Source organism: Lissotriton vulgaris, chromosome 10, assembly GCF_964263255.1.
Source record: "Lissotriton vulgaris chromosome 10, aLisVul1.2, whole genome shotgun sequence".
Classification (NCBI taxonomy): Eukaryota; Metazoa; Chordata; class Amphibia; order Caudata; family Salamandridae; genus Lissotriton; species Lissotriton vulgaris.
The window spans coordinates 214,683,181-214,700,282 of NC_141698.1; the positions used below are offsets into that span (position 1 = coordinate 214,683,181).

At 43.9% G+C, this 17,102-nt stretch overlaps 1 protein-coding gene across 5 annotated transcripts in view; it reads right to left on the bottom strand.

Annotated features, from left to right (window-relative positions):
- ADCYAP1R1 (ADCYAP receptor type I) overlaps window positions 1–17,102 on the bottom strand; it is a 978,825-nt gene that overhangs the window by 439,252 nt on the left and 522,471 nt on the right. For all 5 annotated transcript variants that reach the window (XM_086940899.1, XM_086940897.1, XM_086940898.1 and 2 more), the window contains exon 5: window positions 4,850–4,888. In XM_086940899.1, coding sequence (XP_086797025.1) covers window positions 4,850–4,888 — 39 coding nt within the window. The remainder of the gene's footprint in view (window positions 1–4,849; window positions 4,889–17,102) is intronic.

The window sequence follows — 17,102 nt, forward strand, 5'->3', positions numbered from 1 at the left end:
GTGGAGGCCTATGGCGAGTAGGAGCAACATCACGAATGGTACAGTGTCAGTCGATCAAAAAATTGATACCTGTAAATTGATACTTGTATAGTGCATTACTCACCCGCAAGGGTCTCAAGGCGCTTGTACGAATACCGCTGTGGAACCCATCCTGGCTTTCCCTGTGAGGCGTCCACTCCTGGGCACCCCAAAGGTGGAGGCCAGGCATCCTTAGCGTTGTGGGGGCCGTTGTGGAGATTAAGCAAGCTATTGACCAGAGTTGCAGAGTGGGACTCCATGATTGGAATAGGCACCGAGGCGGGAATTATCAGGTCCGTGGAATTTTGAGCCCAAGACCCGCCGAGGCGGGGAATTGAACCCTGGTCCCGGGCTACACCTCTGCATCAGGGTCTGCCGCTCTAACCATTGAGCCACACTTCTCCAAAGGGTTAGTGTTTGGTGTGTTGGAGCAGCCTTGAGTCTATAGGTCATTTCTCGCCTTGTGTAGTGTCCGTGAACAGGTCTTGACTTTCGGGTGGCACCACATCATTGAGGCGATCCGCAGATTTCCTGCGCCGGTTCTGGGTGGTTGCCGCTTGACGCCATCCTTCAAGTCAGTCCCACACTTCAGCAGGAGATTCAAAGAACCAGGTCTTGCCTTCTGATTCAATGCGGAGCTTCGCTGGAAACAGCATAGAATACTTAATGGGTTGTGCACGGAGTGCCTTCTTCACTTCCAGGAAACTGCGTCGGCGAGCCTTTACTTTCATAGTGAAGTCCGGAAAGATCGTGATCTGTGCATTGTCAATTCGTAGAGGTGGTCCCGCCCTTGCCGTCTGGAGGATGACATCTCGATCACGGAAGTTGAATACACGGGCAACAATCAGGCGGGGGGAGCGCCCGGCTTTGGCCTGCCCCCCGGGACCCTATGAGCCCTTTCAATGGAGAAATAGTTGGAGAGGTGCTTCGGTTGAGGGTGTTGCAGGACAAGTTTCTCTACAAAGAGATCAGCAGCCGGTTCTTCAAGGCGCTCCGGAACCCCGAGGATGCGAAGGTTGTTGCGTCGCGCGCGTCCTTCGTAATCGTCAAGGAGCATCTCCATTTGATGCTGTTGTTTCTGTAGTTGAGTTACCTGTTGTTGCAGTGTGGAGGTGTCATCAACAAGGGCAAGGGTCTTGACTTCAATGTCCTTTACTTTAGAGTCCATTTTACGAAGGTCTGCATGTAGCAGTGTCACTTCTATGTTTACTGATTCAATGCGGGTCTCTAATGAGGAGCGAACCCCCGCGATGGCTTCCATAACATCGTCTAGGGTGGGGGAGGGTCTCGCCTGCTGAGGGGGAGTCGTTGTTTTGAGAGCAGTCTCCGGGGCTATCAGCCTGATTCATCAAGCCTAAATCGGCTCGCAAAGGGTCAGATTCTGAGAATCTGGCCCTTTGCAAGCGCTATTTTTGCATTTGGGATTCATCATCCCAAATGCAAAAATCGGTAATTGCTAATTCGCTAATTTGCGATGAATTACATTTAAGGAATCTCTATTTGAGATTCCTTAAATGCAATTCATCAACCATTTTTAAATTGCTAATTAGCAATTTCGGGCCGCTATTTACCGAGAGGTCAGACCTCTTGGTAAATAGCAAAAACTTAGAAAAATGCTTTTAAAAGCATTTTTCTGAGTTGCATGTTGCACACACACATGTCCTTTGGACATGTGTGTGCGCAACACCTGTTTCAATTTGAATTTAAGGGGTGCTACAGGGTGTCCTTTGGACACCCCTGGCACCCTTTAAATCGCTATCTTATTTGCGAGTAGCAAATTGCTAATCGCAAATAAGAAATACTCCCAATTCATTCCTATGGGCCTTTTGGCCCATAGGAATGAATGGGGAGTTATTCCTTATTTGCGATTAGCAATTTGCTACTCGCAAATAAGGATTGTGTAGGAATCGCTATTTATTTAGCAATTCCTACATGAATCCCGTTTTGCAAGTCCTTAATAGCGATTCCTTATGAATCGCTATTAGGGGCTCGCAAAACTGGAGATTGATGAATCAGGCTGATTGTCTTTGGGTTCTCCCTTGGAGCCCCATGATAGCTTGTTAATTTGCCTTTGGTTGGAAGGCCGAGTCCCTTTATTAGAGGCCATCTCGAGACTCAGGCCCTGCAGGGGGGTTGTTCAAGCGAAAAGCCGCGAGGCGCACTTGCCGGAGAGTGGGGGGAGTGGGAAGCCTCACGCCCAGTACTTGGGGGGGGGGGGGGGGGGGGGGGGGAAGCATATTCCGTGTCTTGTGGGGTCTGAGTTCCAGGAGGGGCCATGGTTCCACAGGGCCTGGGGAGGCAAGAGCAAGCAGCTGTCCGCTAGTAAGGAACAGGGTCTGGGAGAGACCACTCACAGTGAAGCCGGCTTCATCCACTGAGCAGGATGTTGAACAGTAATAGGTGCACCTCCGGACAGCAGTAGCAATTTTGAGGAGGTAATCACTACAATGCGGGGGCTCGTTTTCCGCAGATCGTCTCCAGCAATGAGGGCAAACACAGAGAACTAGTAAACCAGCCAAAGAAGTTGGTGGAGAAACGTGTGCCTTTCACTGTGCGCTCAGATGGGTCCCAAAGTGGTGGGTCTTGGCGCCGCTCCGGGTCACAACATTCCCAGATAGTCTTTCACCTTACAGACAGCTGAAGCAAGTTGAGGGGAAAAGGTGGGCCAGATGGCAGGGCTGTAGGTGTGGTAGCACTTCTTCAGGGCACAAAAAAACAGCATCGCCAATGCTAGTATGGAGGTCCCCGGCGGCAGGCCCAAAGCCGGGGACTCGCGTAGGTGTTGGCGCCGGGCGGGTGGGGGAGGTCGTTATATGTTGTCCCGCGCCACTCCCGTGGGGGCTATCAAGGCGTGGGTGGGCGGCAAAGATGGGGAATCGCCTTCCCGAGACTCGGCGGGGTAGCTTGTAGGACCTCAGGAGTTGCGAGCTTTTGGGTTGGCCCCGAAGTGTAGCGACAGACGGGAGAAGGTTGCAGCCGCCATCTTGGGCCGAGGAGGTCCGATCGCTGGGATCTGGTGGCAGTAAACAGAGCAACCCAGCGAGTAGCACAGACCTGGCGGGAGCGCCCAGCGAGGCAGCGATGTAAGCACCAATGATCCTGGGCTTGATGGTGGCACTAGCGCCGGATAATAGGCAGTGAAGCAGCGAGGGTCGTGGAGCCGCCTTAGAGTGCGGCCATTTCCCTCGGCTGCAAACCACGCCCCCTCATAGTGGTGGAATTTTTAATAGTAAATGTACACTTGACAGTATTGTTGGAGTCAGTATCTTGATTATCATATATGGAAAAGTCGATAATTGTGGGTTCAATAATATGGTATTCAACCACAACAGGTGGAGTATCTGGATGAAATACTGAAGGAAAAGAGGACTAACCAAGTGAATAGGACAGAATTACCAATTATTCAGCATTTCTTTATTTGTTAGGGGACTAACAGGGCCACACACTAAAAACCCATTAACGCTTCCTCTGGATTTACCCATGCCCCGGAGAAAGGTTCTTCTGAAAAAGCTTTTCTAAAGATTTCAAAACATTTACGGGTAAACACACACACTTAGGGGTTCATTAGGATGGCGGGCGGACTTAGTCCGCCCGCCATCCTCGCGGTACTAGGGACCGCCCGCCATAAGGGCGGGGGTCCCGTTGGCCGCATTAGGATGCGCACGCCACAGTTGCGGGCGCATCCTGCATTCCTACCATTGTGGCGGGCGGTGCACTCAGCACCGCCCGCCACAATGGCAGGAAAGCATGCTGTGCACTTCCATGCACACGCGGTGCCTGCCATGCTGAGCATGAAACTGCTGCTGCTGCTGCTGCTACCATATGTACCCCCCATGTGCACCCCCCACCCCCCCGGAGTTCCTGGGAGCCCGCAACGGGCCCCCGCAGGGATTCTCTGCAGGCATTCGATTTTGCCCATCATTATATGGTTGGTGGTATCTGATAGACACCACCACCATATTATAGGCGACCGGGGCGGAAAAGCAGCGGACGGTCTTTCCGTCCACTGCGGTCCCCCCTGCCATACTAATCTGGTGGGGGCTTTAGAGCAAGGATTGCGGGCGGATTGCCCCCCGCCAGGCCGGCGGTAGCTACCGCCAGCCTGGCAGGGCCAATCCGCCCGCCTTCCTAATGGGCCCCTTAGTGAGGACTCTTTGGAGGAATTGGAACCTTTATTTCGACCAACACATGTAATATTATCATGTGTAAAAGATTTTCTGAGCCTGCAATATTGAACCATTTCACAGGGTTAATAGCGACTCTGCCACACATGATTATTGATTATACCCTAATTTCCACATGAAAATAGAGCCTTGAAAGCAGAAATCATGCCGGCTGATATCTAATACTGACACAAAGCTCTTTTATACAGCCTCTCTGCTATAATTTACAAATATGAGACCAACCCCATCCCTTAAAAAATCATCTCTTCCATGACTTAGTGATATAAAGAGCAAACTATTGCTGCTGTGAGTCCCTGACAGGTTCTACATATATGTGTAGCTGCCAGGGTGACTGACTCCGGAATCTGGGGATCACTGTTCGATCCCCAGGGCCGGCGGCAGATTAGCCCAGCACCATGTGACTCTGGGCAATAGCTTGCTTAATCTTCCCGACGGCCCCCAGCGCCTAGAGACTCTTACGGGTGATTGTGCGCTTTACAAATGTGGATTATTATTATTATTATATTGCTTGTGTTGATCCAGTAGTAGGCATAATTGTCATTAATGACTAAACACAATGATGTTAAGTAGAATGCATGTAGGTTATGTTTTGTGTGTGCGTGCATGCACATGATTAGTGGACAAGCAATACAAGACCATCTTCCTACCTGAACTGGAGTCTCCAATATCTTCCTTTTGGTTCCACCCTGAATTGAAAAAGAAAAAAATCTAAGTGTTAGGGAAAACATTTAAGAATACAGTCATCATAGAATGTCTTTGCAGTTTTTACCTTTACTTACGATAGATTTAATTGAAAATGTCTGTTGGAAGTAAATACCTTGCAATAATATTTCTTGACTTTTCCAATTTAAGCCATTTAGGGCCAGATGTAGGTCGCCCAATACCGGTCGGTAACGGCCGAAATTACCGAATTTCGTCCGTTACCGACCGGTATTTGGCATTTGGAATGTAGGTGGCATTTTTGTAGGATTCGGTATTTTACCGAATCGGTAACTTAAGGAATCAGTAAATTACCAATTTCTTAACATACTGATTCAGTAAATTACCGAATCCGTAATGTAGAGGGCACTCAAGTGAGTGCATTCCTCAGTTAAGGATTCGTTATTTACCACCAACTACAAGTTGGTGGTAAATAAAAAAAACCTTTGAAAAAGCAAGTTTTTTGCTTTTCCAACACTGCAATGTAGCAGACATACATGCCCTTAGGGCATGTCTGTGTGCCACATGTGCACCCATGCACTATTCAGGGGTGGAACAGGTTGTCAATGTGACACCCTGCCACCCTTGTATGTGTTCCCCATTTACTGAATTGGTATTTAGAGATTCGGTAATTCCCACTCATTCCTATGGGCCTCCAGGCACATAGGAATGAATGGGAATTACCGATTCGGTAAATACCGAAACGGTAAATACCGAATCGGTAAATACCGAATTTTACTGATTCGGTAAAATTTACCGAAAAATTACATACATACTATTTACCTATTCTTAAATACTGAATCGGTAAAATTCGGTATTTAATAATCGGTAAATAGTATTTACCTACATCTGGCCCTTAGTCCTCATTATGTGAGGCCTGTAATTTCAGGTAGGGTCTGTAACCCTGTTACCAATCCCATAAGCAATTATTAGGTCTGGAAAGTTACTTTGGTTCTCTCAAGTTTCCCTGAAGATTTTAGCAAACATATTAGCTCCAGGAGGACTGAGCCCCTGGATAGTTAATAATTAAGGTTAAGTGCTACTCAACCCCCATTGGCCCAGAAAACTGTATTTACAATTTCAATATCTGTCTCTGCTCACTAGATCTTTTTGCAAGAAGTGGACAAATGCCCAATCTGTGGGAGACAGGTGTCCAGCTAGCAGAGGGGCATCGGAGTCTCTACAACACATTGGGGGTCATTAGGATGGTGGGTGGATCCTATCTGTGATATGGACTGCCCGCCATAAGGGCAGGGGTCCCGGGGGGGTATTATGATATGCCCGCCACTCTGGCGGGCGCATCCTGCATTTTTAGCATTGTGGTGGGCGGTGCTCTCAGCACCACCCGCCACAATGCTAAAAATGCACGAATGCATTTACATTAACAAAGCGGCAGGCACCGCGCGGTGCCTGCCGCTTTGTTTATGCAAATGCAGGGGGTTACCACAGGTACCCCCCCTGTGTACCCCCACCTCTTCTTCACTCCGAGGGCCCGCAGGGGCCCCCCAAAGTGAAGACCGCATGCCTTTCTGTGGCGGCATTGCCACCACGGAAAGGCATCTGTTTTGGCCCATATAATATGGCTGGTGGTGCCTAATAGACACTGCCACCATATTGAAACTTTTCCGCCCTGGCTGCAAGGCGACCGGGGCGGAAAAGCGGTGGACGGTCTTTCCGTCCGCCGCGGACCCCCCAGCCATCCTAATGTGGCCGGGGTCATTTCAGTGCGGATGGCGGGCAGATTGCCCCCGCCAGGCCGGTGGTGGCTACCGCTAGCCTGCCGGAGGCAATCCGCCCGCCATCCTAATGGGCTCCATTGTATGCTTTTGCCCAGCCTATGGTACTGATAGGAAGAAATGAATACTGCCGTTGTAGAGGAAGTTGGGTACTAGGAAACACCTGGAGGCTCCAGGTTGGTGGTATTCACAGTCGCGAGATGCCTTATGTCTGCTTGGATCTGGCACTCTAGAGGGCATATTATGAAGACAGGCGATAAAATTATTGCCGTTTTAGCGGAAGAAAACTGCCTCTAAAACGGCAATAATGGGCTTGATAATATGCTCTATGGAATTCCAATTGAAGGCCATTTTAGATGTCCTTCACATTTAACATGGGCTTCAATTGGAATTGCATAGAGCACATTATCAAGCCCATTATCGCCGTTTTAGCTGCAGTTTTCTGCCGCTAAAACAGCGATATTTCTATCGCCAGTCTTGATAATATGCCCCCAGATGTTTACAAGGAAGGGAACAGAAAATACCGTAAATCTAGGATATCATAAGTGAATGCATTTGGCTGTGATACCATGTGCATTTCCAGTTCCCATTAAACACCATTGGCTCGATTGTAGCCTAACAAAAGTTTTTAAAGTATTTTACAACGTTGTAATCTAACTTTATGGGCATTTTATTTCACCTCAGGGAGGCTTATGTTTTCCACCTGCTTTCCATTGCAAGCCTGCCTGCCTGTGTGCGATTGTATTTTATTCATTACAAATTGATGCACCTTAATTCAACTAGCACTTTAAAAGTTTATTGGCAGAACATTGACTCTCGCATGGGGAAACAACCCCTGTCTAAGATAATTTGCTAGGCACTTTGCTTTCTTTTTGTCTAAGGTGCCCTAAGATTACCCTGCCTCCTTGGTATGGCAGAATAACTAGGATGAGCCTATATGGAACCTAATATTTTATTGCTATGTTGCTGCCACTGTGTATATGCCCGTAGGGCCAAAGGGACTAAAAGGACTGTTACATTTGGGCCATTTGTGGTACATAAGAAAAACATGCAGCCTATTATACATTACTTAGGTCCACTTGTTTAGCTGCATGTGGAATTAGTGGGAGTATATGTGTGTGACTATATGTATGGCTTTATGTGTGTATCACCATGCCGGTTTTATACGGTCTTCACTGCTTTTCTTCACCAATTCCTGACAGCTTTTTGTCCAAAAGAACTAGGAATCTGATTGAATGTGTTGTATATGATCAATTAGTCCTCATTGAATATGCTCTACACTTGTGTGATTTGTATGGCTATTATGTGAAATTAACTGTTCGTTGTATTGTGCTTTTATGATCCTGGTGATCGAAATAAAGCTTTTATGGTGATGATGAATTGTTTTGTTTTCGAAAGAAATCTTTCTTTTTTAATGAATTATTACTTTTAATTATAAACTGATCTTTAAGTGACATTCCTTTTCATAGTGAATTATTTTTTGCAACCTTCTTCATTGTTTCTTAAGAGCCATTTCTATTGAACAAAATAGAACCAAATAGATCCAAACTACAATTTGAGCAGAGACAAATTTGGGCAGCAATTCGCCTAATCCATCTATGGGTCAATTAAAATCCTCCACACTTACATATGACTATTACAAGATTAGCTTTGAAGTCAAAAGAAATGCCATGTGTCATTTGTTTACTGAGGGATATGGATAAACAAATAATGCAGCACACTAGCATGATTTGTGTGCCTAGAATTGATATACTTGTTCCCTTGTTTACATCATCAGAGCCATTATTGTTAGTATCATGGAAGTTTGGTGCTTTTTAAGCCTTTCCAGCAGACTCTTAGACAGTAAATTACAAAGTCAGTGATATAGGTTTTGTTGTTATAGTTGAATAGTTGATAAGACTACGAAACACTTTTCAGTAGTGCTAATAACTTTGACCTCTTTTGTCTGATCCTCACAAGTCTATTTCGAAAGGAAATCTGCATGCACCTTAAAATAGTCTTGGAAAGTCTTATGCAGATTGGTTGGGGGTGTTCCAAAACTTTCTAATTGAATAACCTACTTGATATTTTGCTCAAACCTGCACTGAAAGCCTCTGGACAGAATTGCACCAAATGTGATAGGAATGTAAGGTTTTGCACACTTTATTTTTGATTTTGTTTAAATCTGCAAAGTGGTTTTTGAAATATTCACATAATTATTTGAAGGACATAGAACCTGTAATGATCATGAAGTGGTTCAAGTACCACAATTATAATCTAAACTTCAATTTGACTGACTGATATATTGTTCTTCAAATAGCCATGTTGCACACTGTGAATGTATTCTGCCAGTTAACAGACCTCACCGTGAAGGATATTTTGCTGCCACCATATGGGGGGCAGGGTGAGCATAGCTCTAGCCTAGAGAAAAGTGGGATAAACCCAAGAAATGTGAAAATGATGTTTCCTCTCAAAGAATGGATCAGAACTATTATGCAAGGTTCATTAACTCACTACCCCTGTTTGTGAGCCAGTTGTATTTGGTAGACCACGAAAAACCTCTCCTGCTCTAAGTTGAAGTCATGAGTCAAGTGGAAACACGCCCACTCACAATGGGGTCCTAAGCACAATGATGTATAGACTGCAAAGGGTGCAGAATGCTGCGGCACGTGCCATCGTTGGCCTTCCGAGACAGTGCTCTGTCTCTGCAGTTCTGACCTCTCTCCACAGGCTGCCGGTCAGACAGAGAATTAAATTTAAGGCCCTCTGCCTGACATTTAAAATTTTGAAGCTCTCCTCTCCTCCAGCCCTCGCTAAGCTTGTCTCCTCCTATGTCCCCACGCGGTCTCTTAGATCGGAATCTCTCCATTTGGCGGCTAAGACACAGTTTAGATTGAGTAGGATGGGAGGTCGCTCCTTTCGTGTATTAGCGGCAGGATTGTGGAACTCTCTCCCTGTCCATATCCGAGCCTTGAACAGCCTTACTCCCTTTAGGCGTGCCATAAAAACTTTTTTGTTCCCATCTGCTGAATGATTTCCTCTCTCCTTCCCAGCATCGATTTGTTATGTTGTAGTACCTGATCAGGCGCCGGGACGCCCCTTGGCTGGGGCAGCTGCGCGCCTTATAAAAACTATTAACATAACATAACATAACATAAATAAACAGCAAGTGTAAAGGTTCTTAAGCCAGTTTGCAAACCTTTATCTAGTTCATTAACTGTTTTTCCTTGTTTGTAAACCAATATGCATTTCTAAAAATAGGTTTACACTTACTGTGACTAAACTTCAACTCTTTTAAGGGCACATGTAAGAGGAAAGAAAAAACAAACAAATGGCAGGCTTAAATGAATTTGGTGGAGGAGAATTTGCCGAAGGCCATGCCTTGAGCCCGAAGTCTACTGGGTTTTGCTAAATGCTGTGCTCTCATGGCTCTGGGGCTAGGCTGGATGATCAAGGAGTGTGGCTGAGAACAATGCCCTGCATTCCAACACTGCTGCGCACAGCCGAAGACTGGCTACTTTAAGCTTTCGGTTGGGGTGCTAGTGCTAACACGTTGCCTGCACATATGTCATGATTGAGGATCATACCCTATGCCTAGATGGTACACAGTCTAAATATCGATTTACTAAATATCGACCTATAGTAATATCGAGTTGGAAATATCGAAAGTACAGAATATCGAGGTCAAGAATATCGTTGGACAGATTATCGTCCCTAAGGTAAGTAATATCGATTTTTTTTTATATCGATGTAAGTAATATCGAAGTTAGTAATATCAATATCATATATATCGATGTTACTAATATGTTGTTACTAATATCGATATTTGTATTATTGGTATGTATTTTACTATGAATTTAATATGTATGTGTTATATGTTTCTTGTTAAGTATTTTACTTGTTTTAAATTATATGTGTACTATTTTTACATATTAATACTTCGTATTTTTAATTGGTAATTTTTATTAATTGGTAATTAATGTTTAATACAAAGTATTTTTTGGTATAAAAGACAATTTTATTGTTTAATATTTTTGAATTGTTAATACATTTTTAATTATTATTTTTTGTAATGGAAAATATTTTATTGTTCAATATTTATTAATTGGTAACTAATATTTATTATTTTATATTTATTGGTATGAATTGTTAATTTATTCTTAATTATTCAATTGTAATTATGTTTTTAATAATTATTAATGGGTATTTGTAAATGATGTAGAGTGATTTAAAAAATAAATTATTAATTATTTTAAATACTACAATTATTTAGTATGTTATATTTAACTTCTACGCTATCCAACACTTTCCCTACTGTTGCACTCTCTGGAGTGGGAATAGTAATTTTCACCCCTATGCTTTCCAACGCTTTCCCTACTCTTGCACTCTCTGGAGTGGGAATAGTCATTTTTACTCCTACGCTATCCAACGCTTTCCCTACTGTTGCACTCACTGGAGTTGGAATAGTATTTTTTGCCCCTACTCTATCCAACACTTTCTCTACTGTTGCACTCTGGAATAGGAATAGTAATTTTTACCCCTACGCTATACAACGCTTTCCCTACTCTTGCACTCTCTGGAGTGGGAATAGTAATTTTTACCCCTATGCTATCCAACGCTTTCCCTACTGTTGCACTCACTGGAGTGGGAATAGTAATTTTTTACCCTACGCTATCCAACACTTTCCCTACTGTTAAACTCTCTGGAGTGGGAATAGTAATTTTTATCCCTACGCTATTCAACGCTTTCCCTAATGTTGCACTCTCTGGAGTGGGAATAGTAATTTTTACCCCTGTGCTATCCAATGTTTTCCCTACTGTTTCACTCTCAGGAGTTGGAATAGTATAGTAATTTTTACCCCTAGGCTATCCAACTCTTTCCCTACTGTTGCACTCTCTGGAGTTGGAATAGTCATTTTTACCCTTAACCTATCCAACACTTTCTCTACTGTTGCACTCTCTGGAGTGGGAATAGTAATATTTACTCCTATGCTATCCAATGTTTTCCCCACTGTTTCACCCTTTGGAGTTGGAATAGTATTTTTTACCCCTATGCTATCCAACGCTTTCCCTACTGTGCACTCTCTGAAGTGGGAATACTAATTTTTACCCCTACGCTATCCAACCCTTCCCCTACTGTTGCAGTTTCAGGAGTTTGAATAGTAATTTTTATCCCTATGCTATCCAACGCTTTCCCTACTGTTGCATTTTCTGGAGTGGGAATAGTAATTTTAAGTCCTATGCTATCCAGCGTTTTCATTACTGTAGTTTTTTTTGGACTTTGAATAGTAGTTTTATTTATTTAGCTATATAATAATATTTGTTGTGTTATTTTAGATAATGTAGTATATATTTAATTTTTAAAATATTGAAAGTATATTTAATTTTTTTAATTTATCAAACAATTATTTAGTTTGTATTTATGTTATAGTTTTATGTGTGTAGATGTATTTGTAATATATAATATTAGTTTATAAATTATTAACATAATTATTAAAATGTATTATTAAGGAAGTATATATCATATATTTTATGTATATGTTTAATAAATGTTTCATTGTATGTATATTTTTTATTAATTTTAAACATTATTAAATATTTGTTACTATGTTTATTTTATTTATAAGTATAATTTACTTTATTTTACACATTTTTTTTAACAGGCAAAAAACGATATTTTTAACTACGATATTTGTAACATAGATATTTTTGTTTGGATATTTTTGTACTTACCACGTTGTAGATAGGATGTCGATATTCTTGCCTTCGATATTCCTGCGTCGATATTTCTGTAGATCGATATTTTGTAGGTAGATATTCTGTTAGTGATTCGCCTAGACATTGCAGCAAGGCAGAAGTCTGTGGCCTCTCTCGTAACATAACATAACTTTTAAGCTTGTGTTTAGGGTTATGTTATGTTAGTGGGGGTCTTATAGAGCGCTCAGCTACTCGAACAGAGTGTCCCGACGCTATACAGATCTGTAGAGGTGTGACCAGAAAAAACACAGGCAGAATTATTGTCCAAACAGCGAAGTCTTAGGCCCCTTCCTAAAGGACAACATATTGTCTAATTTCCTGAGGGAGAGGGGCAGTTTGTTCCAAAGTTGAGGGACAAGCAATCTGTATAAACGACCTCCAATGCGTGCTCGTTTAGTTGCAGGGACAACAGCCAGTGCTTGAGAGGCAGAGCGAAGAGATCTAGAAGGAAAATAGAACCGCACTCTTTTCCTTAGGTAGGCAGCACTGATGCCGTGCAGAGATTTAAAGGCAATAGTAAGAGTCTTAAAGTAAATATGTTTGCGTACCGGAAGCCAATGAAGCAAATACAAAAGAGCCGAAGTATGAGCCCTACGGCTGAGGCCAAAAATTGCCCTTGCTGCCGAATTTTGTACAGATTGGAGGCGTGTGAGAAGATATTCCGGGAGGCCCAAATAAAGTACATTGGCGTAGTCCAACCTAGAGCCTATCAGCTCCTGAACCATAATCCTCCTATGGCCTTGAGAAAGAAAGGGAAGAAATTTCCTGAGGGTTCGTAACAGGCCAAAACACTGGCCGACTACACTAAGAATCTGGAGTTTAAGAGTTAGGCCATTATCGATTTTTACACCCAGATTTTTTGCCAGAGAAGTGGCCTATGATGGGGGAAACATATCGGTAGGCCACCACAATTTCCAGTGGGCGTCAGGGGGGCAACCAAAGAAAAGAATCTCAGATTTATCCGAATTGCATCTCAGCTGGTTCAGTTGAAACCAAGAAAAAACAGCCTCGGGAAAGCCCCAGATGGTATCGACGGCGAAATCTGTGTTCTTATCGCAGGTAAAAAAAAGCTGCGTATCGTCGGCGTAAGACACAACCCGGGCTCCATGAGATTCCACCAAGTCAGCAAGGGGAGACAGATAAATATTAAAGAGAGTGGGGCTCAACACCGAACCCTGTGGGACTCCCACCTCCAACGGGGAACAAGAGCCGAGAAGGGGGGGCCAAATCGATTGTTGGCGACCTGACAAGAAAGACTCGAACCAATTGTTTACCGTCCCTCTCAGTCCAATCTCCTAGAGTCTTACGAGAAGACGTCTGTGAGGAACGGTATCAAAGGCCGCCAACAAATCGAGTAGAACCAACATCGCCTTCCCTCCACTATCCAGAACCTCCTTTATTGACTCTGTGACTTCCAAAAGTGCAGTCTCTGTGCTCAGGTTTGAGCGGAAACCGGATTGAGTATGATGAAGAATATCTCGGGTTTCAAAGAAGTTCGAAAGAGTGGAGTGGACCTGTTTTTCCACAATTTTGGCAAAAACAGGGAGCAGCAAGATCAGTCTGTGGTTAGAATGATCTAGGGGGTTCAAGTTGGATTTTTTTAATAACGGAAGGCTGTGTGCCCTTTTCCATGCACAGGGGACAGTGCTGATTCTATTGTTTTAGAGAAGTACAATTTTTTCTCTATAACAATAGCCCTATGATATCCCTTAATGAGATCCTTGTATGTCTCTTTTAATGGAGCATCATAGCTTTTGCGCCACACTCTTTCGGCTTTCTTACAGCGCCTTCTGGTCTCATAGAGCGCTGGAGTGAACCACGGGGCCGAAGCACACGGGTCTTTTTTTGACTGAGTAGAAAGGGGCGCTATCTCGTCAAGACGATGCGTGAGCCAAGACTGGAAAAGAGCTAAGTCATTTGCCAAATCACCCTTGAACTGGCAAGGGTGCGTAGCGAGAGATTGCTCTAACATGCCAGCTGTGACACAATGATACGGGCGGGAGGCCATAGACTGTGCACCTGCGCTAACACTGGCTGCTTTAGAAATGCCCAGAATGTCAAAGTTCAGCAGGTAGTGATCGGTCCAAATCAGGTCTAGGGGAGGGAAAGAGGTAATGGGGATTGAAGAAAAAATTTGATCAAGAATATGACCCTTGTTATGAGTAGCAAAAGAAATATGAGGAGACAAACCAAATGTACTAGTTACATCCTGAAGTTTCAAGGTATCAATTGCATCTGCATCATCCATATGGTATTAAAATCCCCTAAGAGTAGACAGTGCTTACATTTCATGATTAATGGGGAAACAGCTATATGCAGTTCATCATAAAAGGAGCCAGCATGGCCAGGTGGTCTGTAGAGCAACAGGCCAGCACACTAGTGATGAGGGGAAAAAGGCAAACAAAACCCAAGTGATTCCACTCCAGAGATATCCTCCGTCATAACCACTGAACAGGAATAACGCCTATCCACCACAATGGCAACTCTCCCTCCCCTACCTATAGCTCGATCTTTTCTCACCATGTAGTAGTTTAGGGGAAGAGCATTAGAGTTGTCTGGACTTTAAAAATCAGCAAGCCAGGTCTCTGTCAAAAAAAGGCACGCCGGCTTACACTCGTTTAGTAGATTAAAAAGATCAGGAGCATGTTTGCCCAAGGACCGAGTATTAAGTAGCATGCAGGTATAGTTGTTTTGATAGTTTCCCCTGAGCCTCACCAGATCATAGGAGTCTGCAACGCACGCTGTGTCATTGCTAACAGATGTAATCTGAGATCTCCAGCCGCAGCATGCACAGCTTAAGACATCCGAGGGGGTAGTAGGGAACTCGAGACAGTCACAACCAATATTTGCCCTTAAGCTAATTAGAAATTTGGAATCATATTTATGCAAGATGTCTGACGTTCCTACTTGAGATCCATTTGTGGGACCTGGCCAGGGCGCCTCCGGGACACGGACGGGCGCAGACGGGCTTACCATTGGCGCACTTTCGGCACGCAATAGGCGCGCCCACTGCACTCGTCCGCTGTACGTCCTCGGGGGCATTCTAATTAAATAGGGAGGAGGAAGTAGGTCACAGGACGCAAAACAGGGTCTTCTGGCCATGACTTGTGGCTGTGCCCATCAGGCTTTGGGGGCAGGGGAAACTGGCACAGGCTATGACCACTGCCCTCTTGGCATGGCTACAGGTGCTATCCAGCATGAACTGGAATAGAGAGAGTGTGGGGACATTCCAGACAGTTGATATATTATATGATTGTAAAAACATCCATTTGTTAAAATGTGACAAAAAGACACTATAGTAATCAGTACTTGATCAGAATTAGATAAAATATCCAAGTTTTTAGAAAAACCCTAGCTAAAGGGACATAATGGTTATCATTCAAAACAACCCCACTTATAATTTGCCATGAATTGGAAATAGCCCTTTGTAGAATGTTATCCCGAACCTTTTGTCTTCCTCCTCCTATTTTTCTGACCTTGTTTTGTTGGCTTAAGGTCTCTAGGCACTTTACCACTGCTGACCAGCCCTAAAGTGCATGTACTCTCCCCCTAAGAAATGGTAACATTGGCTCATGCCCAATTGGCATATTTTATTTAGTAAAGTGCACTACATGTTTCTTGTGCTTGTAAATCAAATTCTACCAGTGGGCCTGCAGCACTGCTTGTGCCACCCACATAAGAAGCCCCTTAACCATGTCTCAGGTTGACACTGCAGGGCCTGTGTGTTCAGTTTACTGCCACTTCGACTTGGCATTTAAAACTATTTGTCAAACCTTAAACTCTCCTTATATTACACATAGGCTACTAATAAGGTAGGCCCCAGGTAGCCCTATGGGCAGGGTGCTTGTAAGATAAAGATAGATAATGTACTTTTATGTTTGTCATGTCCTGGTAGTGACACCCTATTTAAATGTTCACTGCTGTGAGACCTACTCTTCCCATAGGCTAGCATTGGGAATTCCCTATATATATTTTCTTTGTTTCAGTAGTTTTATATAGCTCAAAGTTTACCCGAAAGTGTCAGGTGTCAGAGCGCTTTGCATGAGCACCAGTTGCGCTACACAAGGACACATTCATTTTTTGTAGGCATGGGGAGATTAAGTGATTTGCCCAGAGTCACAGGATGTTGAGCGTTATTGCCGAGACTCGAACCTGGTTCCCCAGATTAGAGATCGACCGCCCTACCCATTAGGCTCCATCCTCTTCCCAAATATACTTTTAAGTTTCAATTTCTGATCAGAAAGGAGTAGCTTTGTCATGTTTGTTATCTTTAGAAGAGTAATGATAAATCATCCTAACTGGTGAAGTTAAATTTCACATTACTGTTTCAGAAAGTGGACATTTCCCTGTCTTATTACTCTTTGTGCCTGACGGCCTGCCTCCAATACACATTTGAGTGAGATGACAGCTACCTTTTGTGCATTCCCTCTAGACAGCCACAACACAGGAAGGGCTGGGTACGACAGGAGATTCATATGACTTATCTGCATACTAAAAGCCTTACAAGGCAGGAAGAGGGAGAGATTGCTCATACTTACATCTCAATAGGTGTCTCCTACCCTCACACAAAGGGCTGCTTTAGCCCCTACTCTTAGCTGGAGCCGGAGCTGGGCTGAAAGAGATCCTTGTGCACTACAGAGAGTTCCTTTGAAGTCAGCCCCTATATCACAGGCACTTTGGGTATAGGTATAGGTATAATGACTCTGGCCCTGCTGCCTGCTGCTGCTGCT